This window comes from Eptesicus fuscus, chromosome 5 (genome assembly GCF_027574615.1).
Source record: "Eptesicus fuscus isolate TK198812 chromosome 5, DD_ASM_mEF_20220401, whole genome shotgun sequence".
NCBI classification, from domain to species: Eukaryota; Metazoa; Chordata; class Mammalia; order Chiroptera; family Vespertilionidae; genus Eptesicus; species Eptesicus fuscus.
Genome location: NC_072477.1, coordinates 9,453,311 through 9,465,717, shown reverse-complemented (window position 1 = coordinate 9,465,717; position 12,407 = coordinate 9,453,311). Strand labels below are relative to the sequence as shown.

Here is a 12,407-nt window from a genome sequence, read left to right as displayed (position 1 = left end):
AGACTGGACAAAAATTGTACACCTATGGATGAGGACAGTGGGGGGGGGGGCAGTAAGGGCAGGGGGTGGGGTGGGAACCGGGTGGAGTTATGGGGGCGGGGGGGGAGAGGAACAACTGTAATAATCTGAACAATAAAATCTTAATTTAAAAAAAATCAATATATCTCCAGTGGGGGGCATGCAAGAGGCAATCAATCAATGTTTCTGTCTCTCTCTCTAAAAATTTCAATTAAAAAAAAAAATATATCAATGTATAGAGCAGCAATGCAGTATAATTGGGAATCCAGAAATAAACACTCATATTTACAGTCAATTTTTTTTTTCAACAAAGGTGCCAAAACAATTCAATAGAAAAAGAATAAGAGTATTTTTAAAAACGGTGCTAGGGCAGTTGGTTGTATACATGTGAAAGGATGATGTGGGCCCCGACCTCACACCACACACAAAAGTGAACTCCAAATGGATCAATAATGTAAAAGGTGAAATTAGAAACTTTTTAGGAGAAAACACAGGGGTTGCACAATCAATGAATATACTCAAAACCATTTAATGGTTCACTTTAAGTAGGTGAATTTCTGTATGTAAATTACATCTTAATGAAGTTGTTACCGAGAAGTTGAAATAAAAATATGCTCAACGGGGAAAAAATCTCAGAGAATTTTTGCCAGCAGACCTGTACTCTAAGAAATGCTAAAAGAAGTTCTTTTAAATTCTCTCCCGAGGACATTTTTTTCCATTGAGTTTTAGAGAGCGTGAAAGGGAGTGGGGAGAAGGGGTAAGAGAGAGCAAGAGAAAGAGAGAGATGAGAAAGAGACACATTGACTGGTTGCCTCCCACATGCGCCCTGACCAGGGCCAGGGAAGAAACCTGAAACCCAGCTACATGCTTTTCACTGGGAATCAAACCTGCGACCCTCCGACCCTCCGGTGCACAGACTAACGCTCTAACCACTGAGCATGCTGGCCAAGGCTAAAAGAAGTTCTTCAAGAGAGAAAAGGATATGACACCAGAGGGCAACTTATATCTACAGAAAAGAATGAAGAGCAGGCGGTAGCTTAGAGTCTCGCGAGAAGTGCGGTTTGCTCGCCGCCCCACGGCGGGTGCTGAGGCCGCGTGAGTCTAGAGGCCTGAGGGATATGGCTCTTTCAAAAAACTGAGAGAAGAGAAACCAAGATGGCGGCATAGGTGAAACACCTAACCTGCAGCCGGGCACAACAATTTCAAAGGCACAACTAGAGGTCGGAACGGACATCGTCCAGAACCACAGGAGAGCTGGCGGACTGAGATGCCCACAGCTGGGGGGAAGGAGAGGGCCACGGGGACAATCGGGGGAGCCGTAAAAGCCTGAGGTATGGAGAAACTGGCGGAGACACGAGCGTGCGCGCCTGCGGGGAGGATGGAGCCGGAGAGGAGGGCGCGGCTGACAGCCTGGCCGGCGTTCACTGGCAGGAAGGAGATAAAGGCTCCGGAGTGCGCTAAGCGCCGGCTCCGACTGCACTGAGCGCCAGTTCCGGGCGAAACCCTGGGAAGCCAGGCGCAGGCTGGGGGAATGAATCTGGGCTGTGGGGCGCAGGCACAGAGGAGCGGGGGAAGGCAGAGCTCCAGAGGCGCGCACGGGAAGGGGCGCAAAGGACGGACTGTTGCCTGCGCCACTGAACTGCCCTAGCGGGAAGGAGACATAAGCTCAGGACCGTGCTGAACCCCAGTTCCGACTGCACTGAACCCCAGTTCCGGGCGAAACCCTGGGAAGCCAGGCGCACGCTGGGGGAATGAATTTGGGCTGTGGTGGCGGAGGCACAGAGAAGCGGCGGCTCCAGACGCGCGCACTGGAAGGTGCGCAGAGGACGGACTTTTGCCTGCGCCACTGGGTGGCCCTGCTGGGAAGGAGACAGGGACGCCAGTTCCAACTGCACTGAAACCCAGTTCCAGGCGAGAATCTGGGAGTCCAGATTCATTAGGGGAGGGACTGGACTGTTTGGCAGTGGGCGAAATTCCAGGGCGCGTTTCTCTCAGAGGAGTTTGCAAGGAATACAGAGGGACACAGACACAGGAGCCTCATAGGGCGGGGCTGACAGGAAGCCAAGGTTGTAGGCTCCACCCTGTAGCTCCGCCCCAGCCAAGCTGAGCAGAAGCTTTTTCCTGCTGAGTGCCTCAGGTAGTGGCTGACCCACACTGCATTGGAGACCCAGAAACGAGGGCATCTAGTGGTTGGTGGGAGATGACACCAGACTTCAATCACTTGCATAAGGGAGGCATTCTAGAGGCAGACTCAGTGAGCACCAAGGCATTGCTGCATCAAGACCCGGCCCACAAACATGTCTCCTGCACAGCAACTCTTCCTATATGGACAAAGAGGGTCCTCACGGCCAATTGGCCTGGAGGACAATTCCTCCCAGTGACACCAACAACAATCAAGACTTAACTGTACAAAGGAGGACCAAGATGGAGACATAGGGCGGCAGCCTGATCGTTGCCTACCACAACAATATTGAGACTACGACGGGAGAGCAGAGCAGACACCAGCCAGAAAGACCGGGGGGCTGGCTGAGCAGATGCTCTACAACTAGAATAAAAGAGAGGGGTACGCAGGATGATGCTGATGCTGGTGACCCAAAGTCCACACTTTAAGAACTATGGCTCAGGCGACACAATGGTGGCCTGGAACGTGCTCGGCGCAGTTCCCCCGGCGGTCTCCGGCTGAGGGGACGGCTCCACTCGCTGCCGAGCACAGACAGACGAGCCCCTGGGAGACATGGGGTGGGAGACTCCGTGCTTGCTGACCTCCAGTCCTTCAAGAATCTCAATGCCCCGAAGTGGCCAGGTGCGCACGCTCAGCGACTGGCCACCGTTGCAGACCCAAGGGCCGACGCAGCGACACCGGACCAGCCCACCGCCGGGCACTGGGCACACCGGAGCCTTGCCGAGCCCGCCGCCCAACGAGTTCTGCGGCAGCCGCCCTGGAGCTCTGAGAAAATGACCGAAGGAATTGCTGAGAGGGAATTGACCAACAGGAATTGGGATCAAGAAGACGAAACCCCGCTGAGACCCGAGTCCAGGCGAGCCTGCGAGCCTCTGGGCTCAGATGTGGTCACATGCCTCTGGGTCTAGGTGAGGCCTCACGCCCCTGGGTTTGGGTGAGGTCACACGCCCATGGGTCCAGGTGAAGCTGGATTCCGGGTTCGGGTGAGGCCATGTGCCCCTGGGTCCGGGCGAATCTGAACCCTGGGTCCGGGTGAGGCCGTGGGCCCCTGGATCCGGGTAAGGCTGGGTCCCGAGTACGGGTGAGGCCGTGAGCCCCTGGATCCGGGTGAGACCACGCAACCAGGGGTCTGAGAGAGGTAACACGCCCCTGGGTCAGGGTGGCTTCGTGCACCTAGGTCCAGGTGAGGCCACGTGCCCCTGGGTCTGAGAGAGGCCACGCACCCCTAGGTCCGGGCGAGACCATATGTCCCTGGATCCGGGTGGGGCCTCGTGCACCTAGGCCCGGGTGGGGCCGCGTGCCCCTGGGTCTGGGGGAGGCCAGGCGTCCCTGGGTCCGGGTGAGACCGTGTGTCCCTGGATCCGGGTGAGGCCTCGTGCGCCTAGGCCCGGGTGAGGCCACATGCCCCTGGGTCTGGGGGAGGCCAGGCGTCCCTGGGTCCGGGTGAGACCGTGTGTCCCTGGATCCGGGTGAGGCCGCGTGCACCTAGGCCCGGGTGAGGCCACGTGCCCCTGGGTCTGGGAGAGGCCAAGCGTCCCTGGGTCCGGGTGAGACCATGTGTCCCTGGATCCGGGTGAGGCCTCGTGCACCTAGGCCCGGGTGAGCCCAAGTGGCCCTGGGTCTGGAAGAGGCCAAGCGTCCCTGGGTCCGGGTGAGACCATGTGTCCCTGGATCCGGGTGAGGCCTCATGCACCTAGGCCCGGGTGAGGCCACGTGCCCCTGGGTCTGGGAGAGGCCAAGCGTCCCTGGGTCCGGGTGAGACCATGCGTCCCTGGATCCGGATGAGGCCTCGTGCACCTAGGCCCGGGTGAGCCCAAGTGGCCCTGGGTCTGGGAGAGGCCAAGCGTCCCTGGGTCCGGGTGAGACCATGTGTCCCAGGATCCGGGTGAGGCCTCGTGCACCTAGGCCCGGGTGAGCCCAAGTGGCCCTGAGTCTGGGAGAGGCCAAGCATCCCTCGGTCCGGGTGAGACCATGTGTCCCTGGATCCGGGTGAGGCCTCGTGCACCTAGGCCCGGGTGAGCCCAAGTGGCCCTGGGTCTGGGAGAGGCCAAGCATCCCTGGGTTCGGGTGAGACCATGTGTCCCTGGATCCGAGTGAGGCCACGTGCACCTAGGCCCGGGTGAGCCCAAGTGGCCCTGGGTCTGGGAGAGGCCAAGCATCCCTGGGTCCGGGTGCGACCATGTGTCCCTGGATCCGGATGAGGCCTCGTGCACCTAGGCCCGGGTGAGCCCAAGTGGCCCTGGGTCTGGGAGAGGCCAAGCGTCCCTGGGTCCGGGTGAGACCATGTGTCCCTGGATCCGGGTGAGGCCTCGTGCACCTAGGCCCGGGTGAGCCCAAGTGGCCCTTGGTCTGGGAGAGGCCAAGCGTCCCTGGGTCCGGGTGAGACCATGTGTCCCTGGATCCGGGTGAGGCCGCGTGCACCTAGGCCCGGGTGAGCCCAAGTGGCCCTGGGTCTGGGAGAGGCCAAGCGTCCCTGGGTCCGGGTGCGACCATGTGTCCCTGGATCCGGATGAGGCCTCGTGCACCTAGGCCCGGGTGAGCCCAAGTGGCCCTGGGTCTGGGAGAGGCCAAGCGTCCCTGGGTCCGGGTGAGACCATGTGTCCCTGGATCCGGGTGAGGCCTCGTGCACCTAGGCCCGGGTGAGCCCAAGTGGCCCTGGGTCTGGGAGAGGCCAAGCGTCCCTGGGTCCGGGTGAGACCATGTGTCCCTGGATCCGGGTGAGGCCGCGTGCACCTAGGCCCGGGTGAGCCCAAGTGGCCCTGGGTCTGGGAGAGGCCAAGCGTCCCTGGGTCCGGGTGCGACCATGTGTCCCTGGATCCGGATGAGGCCTCGTGCACCTAGGCCCGGGTGAGCCCAAGTGGCCCTGGGTCTGGGAGAGGCCAAGCGTCCCTGGGTCCGGGTGAGACCATGTGTCCCTGGATCCGGGTGAGGCCTCGTACACCTAGGCCCGGGTGAGCCCAAGTGGCCCTGGGTCTGGGAGAGGCCAAGCGTCCCTGGGTCCAGGTGCGACCATGTGTCCCTGGATCCGGATGAGGCCTCGTGCACCTAGGCCCGGGTGAGGCCACGTGCCCCTGGGTCTGGGAGAGGCCAAGCGTCCCTGGGTACGGGTGAAGCCAGATCCTGGGTCCGGGTGAGGCCGTGCGCCCCTGGATCCATCCGGGTGAGGCTGGGTCCCAGGCCCGGGTGAGACCACGCGCCCCTTGGGTATGGGTGAGGCCACGTGCCCCTTAGTCCGGGTGACGCCGTGCCCCTGGGTTCGGCCGAGACCAAACCAGAGGGAGTCGGACCTCCATTACCACCATTTGTCCACCATCCAGAGCTGAGGGGTCAGTGCTGACATGTACACATAAGGAACTACTGGACATTGAAATTGGGTCTCAAAAGAACTGTTGGTCCAGGGGGAAGCTCGCTACAGATTGATTCATTTGCCTGTCAGCATAACTATTATTGCTCGTCTCACATTCAGTTCTTATTAGTATATATCTAGTGACATATGATCTCGCTCATCTAGGGGAAATGATGAACAACATAGACTGAGGAACAAGAACAGAACCAGAAGCAAGGAGGCATCGATCGGACTAGCGGGCCTCAGAGGGAGGATAGGGGAGGGGGGGGAGGGGGAGAGTTCAACCAAAGGACCTGTATGCATGCATATAAGCCTATCCAACGGTTAAGTTCAACAGGGGATTGGGGCATGCGTGGGGAGAGGGGTGGGATGGGAATGGGGGGATGAGGACAAATATGTGACACCTTAATCAATAAAGAAATTTAAAAAAAAAAAAAAAAAAACAGAAAAGAATGAAGAGCAGTGGAAATAGTAAATATGTAGGTAAATGGCAAACAACCATGTATATTTTTTCTTTTCTTAATTTCTTTTAAAAAATATGACTGTTTAAAGCAAAAAGAATAACATTATTGTCGAGTTTTAAAAAAATATAGATGTAATATTACTGGACTAGCTATTTAAAAAACCCCACATCATATTAAGAAGAGTATGCTTCTTGTTAATAATATATCACAGAATAAAGTAAAATGTAATTACCAGCTTTAAATGAAAGTGGAAGATGCCAGAATATGTACTATTTATGATTCTCAAGCTGGGAGCAACTCCTCCTGATGTGTACACGCTTAGAAAGTCCTTTGAAGGAAAGTTACTGTCAGATTGGAAAACACACTCGATTATCTGTAGGAAAGAGGAAACACAAACAAACAAGCAATGACAATTCAGTGAAGAAAGCATATTACATTAATTTAAAAGGGAGAAGAAATCTATGAAAAGTAGATGCTGCTAAAGACAATTATCTCTAGTCATTCTAGGCACTAGGAAAAGAGTCTATTTTGAAAAATTCACTTTCAGAACTCAGTAACCTATTACGCTAGTGTCACAATGAATTTTATTAATCCTTATAATCATCTCTGTCATAGAAATGGTCATAAAATTATTACATTTAATAAGCATAGAATCGAAGCCATATCCCTGTTTTAGTAAAATCACGATTTTGGGTCTAAATAAAAAAGAAACAAATGCATAAAGCAAAACTCATTTTACTGCATTTTATTGGGTATCTCCCAGTTTTAAGAAGGTATATAAAAATGTAGCAATCACAAATGCTGATTGATACTAAGAGTTTGAATCCATTTATTTCTCCCAGTAGTTTGGATAAGTTACCTAGCTAAGTGGGGAGACATATTCATTCTAAAAATATGTACTGAGCCCTTTCTACAAATTGTGCAGTGATCTAGTGCCGGGGAAACAGAAGTGTACAAAAAACAAAAATCCTTGCCCTCGTGGAACTTACAATTTAATGGGGATTGGTCGGAAGATAAACCCACACTGCTTTTCCTTTGTCTTGTCACTCTCCACAATTTATTGCCCTTTGTTAAGATGGTATATAAGCCCCAATTCTAACCACCCCTTTGAACTGCTTATCATTGAGTGTTCCCATGATTAAACACATGGCATGTATAAAGAAAATCTTTTTTTCCCTCTCCTGTTAACCTGTCTTTTGTCAGTTTATTTTACAGGCTCCAGAGAGTAAACCCAAGTAGCTTCCGTACTACTCTACAGTTCTTACCTTATAGAAGATTAAATGTCACAATGAACACAAAATAACTTTGAAAAATGCCTGACACACATAAGTAGTTTATAAATGTTAGTTATTATTTCTACTGACACCACTTCTAGACCTACTACATCATAACTACCCAAGCAGTAGGTTATAATTCCCCTTTAAAGAGGACAAAACTGGGGATCAGAGAGTTTAAGTAACCTGCCCCATGGCCTACAGATCATACATGGAAGGAACAAGATTTGATCCAGGGTTGCCAGTTCTCTCTTCCTCTAAAGCTCTTCTTTTCCCATCTTACCTAATAATAGACAAACATGTAAATTGACCATACCTCCGCTATGCCCACAGCCAATCAGGACTGAGTATGCAAATTAACCCAACAAAGATGGAGGGTTAATTTGCATGTGCAGGCGTGGAGCGGCCGGGAAGGGCGGGACGCCTGCTATGAGGGGGAGGGGTGGTGGTGGAGGGAACTACAGGAGTGGTGCTTCAGCAGGCTCCTGGGCAACCTGGGAGCGAGGACTTGCAGGCTCCTGAGCAGCTGGGAGCGAAGCCAGGGGAAGGAAGGCCTATTCTTGCACGAATATCATGCAACGGGCCTCTAGTCTATAATAATAAAAGTATAATATGCTAATTAGACTGGACAGCCGAACGACCTTCCGGATGAAGTCAGGGCTGCGAGGGCCGAGGTAAGCTGCTGCGGCTGCGAGGGCCAAGTCCCTTGCATGAATTTTGTGCATCGGGCCTCTAGTCTATATAATAAAAGCCTTAGCAACCATTACCATGAAACAACCAGAACGACCGGTCGCTTTGATATGCACTGACCACCAGGGGCAGATGCTCAACGCAGAAACTTCCCCCTGGTGGTCAGTGCACTCCCACAGCGGGAGCGCTGCTCAGCTGACCGACCTGTCCTGGCGGTCCACCAGCCTGGCAGCAGCCACTCACTCCCTCAGTAGTCCTGCAGGTCCAATCTCTGGAGGAAAAGCCAGGTACTGACTGACCAGCTTCCCCTCCCTAGATGCTCAGCAAGGAAGAAACAATATCAAAGCAGCCACCAGATGGCTTCTGACAACCGGCATGAACGTTAGTGGGATGGATCCAGATCCCCGGTCGGCAAGGGTGTCCCACCGCATGCCTGGACGGCCAATCGTGTCCAGGGCCCCCCCCCCCTCACCCCTAACATGATGGGTGCAAGATGCAGAGCTCACGGTTGGCGAGTGCCACTGTGGCAGTGCCAGCCTCTCCCAATTGGAACTGACTGGGCATGAGCCCATGGCAGGCGCAGTGGGGCTGGGATGAGCAGGAGCGGCAGGCAGGAGTGGCAGGTGGTGTTGGACTGCCAGTTTCAGCTCAATCCCCACAGGCTGCCCCAAGGGACTCCACCCATGCACTTGTACACGGGGCCTCTAGTCTATATACACTGAGTGGCCAGATTACTATGATCTCTGAACACATAATAATCTGGCCACTCAATAATATATATATATATATTAGAGGCCCGGTGCATGAATTCGTGCATGGGTAGGGTCTGGCCAGCCGGGCCAGGGGGAGGGGACATGGGCGGTTGGCCAGCTTGCCTGCTGGTCAAACTCCTGGTAAATGGGACAATTTGCATATTAGCCTTTCATTATATAGGATATACACTGAGTGGCCAGATTATTATGCGTTCAGAGGTCATAATAATCTGGCCACTCAGTGTATATCCCTGGACTACAAGCTTGAATGCGCAGCCCATTATTGAGTTCCACTCCCCTTGCGGGGTGTCTGAATCTGCTTGTAATAAATTTTCACACTTTTGCTTAAATCTTCTTGTCTGAGGAGCTCTTCCTTCCGCGTGGTGAGATGCGACCCCGGGGAGAAACATCTCGGCTCACCGTTCCGGTTGTCATTATTATTTATATAGAATGTTACCTCCCTAAGTCTGAACACAGTGGGAGATTGTTGAACAGTCCGGTGCTACTGATTTTACACATGGAGTTAAAAGGAATGTGAAAGATTGCAACGTGCTATTAGTGGACCTTACCAAGTCATCTGAGGTGAGATACAACTTGATTATTTCATTCTTTGTGGGTAGTCCTTGGGAGGCACAATCAAAGTAGTTCAGGGCATCAACTAAACAATACAAATATATATATAATCTTGGGTTACTGATAGAATAATTTCCATTAAAATTATACTTATAAACTGACAAAATAGTTCTAAAAGAATAACAATTATAATTGTGTGCTATAAACTCATATACCTCTAGATACAATTCTAAGTCTTCTACCACTTTTCCTTTTAGAGATACAAACTCAGGATAGTAAAAAGGAAGGTTTGACTGAACACTACAATAAAATATATCACATACGCGGCCACAGTGCAAATTTTTCAGAGACAGTCAAAAAATAGTTTTTGACTCTTAAGCTTCTCAACCTTGTGAGCATATAAAAAGGAGAGGATTTGGAGATTGGAAAAAATATTGTTTTAATAGAGAGCTATTAATATGAAGGTGACTCCTCTCCCAAAAAGGGGGGTAGGTGGGTGTAAGAGCCCTTCTCCTTATCTGGATGGAAAGTAAATTTCTTATACACAACAAAGTTGGATCACATGTGTTTTTTTGTTTGTTTGCTTTTGCTAACCCTCACCTGAGGTTATAGTTTTTCCCCATTGATTTTTACAGAGAGTGGAAGGGAGGGAGAGGCGAGGGGAAGAGAAAATGCAATGACTTTAAAACAACCATCTTAAAAATGTTCAAAGAAGTAATGAAAGAGGTGGAGAAGGTTAACAAAACAATGGATGAATAAAATAGAAATATTAATAAAGAGATAGAAAACCCAAAAAGAAACCAAAAAAGGAAATTCAGGAACTGAAAACAATAACAGTAATGTCCTGGGAACCGAACCTGTGACCCTAGGGCGGGCAGCCTGGCGCTCTAACCACTGAACAACATCAGCAAGGACAGATCATGTGTGTTTTTATCCATCCTGCCAATCTCTTTTGATTGAAGAGTTTAATCTACTTACATTTGAAATAATTACTGACTAAGGGAGGCTTCTGTCATTTTGCTGTTAAATTTCTATATGCCTTTTAACATATTTCCCTTATTTTCTGTATTACTGTCTCTTATAGAGTTGATTTTTTAATAGTTAAACATTTAAATTCCTTTCTAATTTCCTTTGTATATGTTCTTTAGCTATTTTCTTTGTGGTTCCCATGGGATTACATTTAACATCCTAAAGGCAAACACTCTAATTTGAATATTTAGCAGCTTAACTTCAATAACATAAAAAACTGCTCCTTTACAGTTCTATCGCCACCCCTTTCAGTTATTGATGCCACAAATTTACAACTTTATACATTGTGTGCCCCAAAACATAAATTAATACTTTCTTAAATACAGTAATCTCTTAAATTATGTAGAAAACAGGATCTGGAGTTACAAACCAAAGTTACAATAATACTAGCTTTTATCCAATACATTTAAAAAAACATATTTATTAAATCATATAAAAAAAAAGTAGAGTTAATTCGGGGGGAGCGGGCCTAAGCCATCAGTTGGACATTCCCCGAGGGCTTTTGGACTGCGAGAGGGCGCAGGCCGGGCTGAGGGACCCCCTTCCCCTGAGTACACGAATTTCGTGCACCAGGCCTCAAGTAGTTTAATGAAAGGGAGGGGGCTCTGAAAGACCTAATACTAGTATCACAAATATGGCTTAAAGTACATTTTGAGGTTATACTGTTAAACAGTTTTCAAGGTCACCCCATATATTTACTTTGCCCACACCTGACAATGCTGCCAGATCTACTTTTTAAAGCTATAATTTGATTCTAAAGTCCAAACCACTTATCTGCTTTAAAAAATCTTTACTGACACTCCACCTGATGAATAAACTCCTTAAAGCAGTGGTTCCCAACCTTTCTAATGCCACGACCCTTTAATACAGTTCCTCATGTTGTGGTGACCCCAACCATAAAATTATTTTCGTAGCTACTTCATAACTGTAATTTTGCTACTGTTAATGAATCGTAATGTAAATATCTGTGTTTTCCGATGGTCTTAGGCGACCCTGCTAGCGGTTCTCAACCTGTGGGTCCGGACCCACAGGTTGAGAACTGCTGCTGCAGAGCCTACACCAGTAATCCTCTCTATTTCCATTCTCTGCCTCATCTTTTAACACATTTTATGATCCAGTTCAAATAGTGCTTTTGATCTACCACTGGGGTATGGGCCAACTGTATGTATTCTTCTACGAGCTGTGTCATTTCATAGAAGGAACTTGAGTACCTGTGAATTTTGGTGTCCATGGGGTTCTAGAACCAAACCCCTGCAGATAGCGAGGGACCACTGGAGTTAAATTTGGGGGGAGTCAGAAGTTATTCACAGATTTTGGATTGCAGGGGGTCAGCTCCCTAACCTCTCCGTTGTTCAAAGGTCACTGTATATCAGAGAATTTCTCAGTCTTAATCTACTAGCCTTATAATTCAGTTTATAATTCAGACTACAAGCAACTATTCATGGAAGGAAAATAAAAAAGATCTATTTCAAAAGATCTATTCAAATAAAGTTCTGCAAATATAAAATACTTCTTAAATTTTAAAGAGTCTATGACATCTAAGTAATGAAATACTATAACAAAAGAAAAGTCTCTATGTACACAACTTAACAATACATTCACGGTAGTATTGTTAGAAACCTCTGAACCAGAGTACAGTAGATAATACCTCGGAACAGTGGAAGATATGGTAATGAAGAAGTACTAAAAGAAAAATATTGTAACTGTTAGCAAGGGAGGGATATAAAGAAATCCTGATAAGAAAATAAAGAGTATGAGAGTCTTAAACTTAAACTTACCTTTATTATTATATATAATTCCTGATGAAAAATCAAGCATGTTCAAAAGCAAAATTATAACATATAAAAGTAGCACTTCCATCTGTTGGAAGAAATAAGGATTATTTCCATTGGATAACTCTGAACATATTCTTGAGCTCCTCTGCTCTAAACAACTACATAGTTAAGAAACATCTCTTCCTTTAAGTTAAAAATATTTCTTACGTGACAAAAGCAGGTAACATAATAGTTGACTAAGCTCTACATTTACTCCCTAATTGGTATTAAAGATATTTATAAATGTAATTGTTGCAAACTAAAG

The 12,407-nt window shown here is 49.1% G+C and overlaps 1 protein-coding gene across 1 annotated transcript in view; it reads right to left on the bottom strand.

Annotated features, from left to right (window-relative positions):
• CATSPERB (cation channel sperm associated auxiliary subunit beta) overlaps positions 1–12,191 on the bottom strand; it is an 81,675-nt gene extending 69,484 nt beyond the window's left edge. Inside the window, exons 1-3 of the mRNA XM_054715454.1 lie at positions 12,107–12,191; positions 9,296–9,384; positions 6,243–6,383 (exon numbers count right to left, since the gene is read on the bottom strand). Coding sequence (XP_054571429.1) covers positions 6,243–6,383; positions 9,296–9,384; positions 12,107–12,188 — 312 coding nt within the window. The 5' untranslated portion in view covers positions 12,189–12,191. The remainder of the gene's footprint in view (positions 1–6,242; positions 6,384–9,295; positions 9,385–12,106) is intronic.
• Between the last annotated feature and the right edge of the window lie 216 nt (positions 12,192–12,407).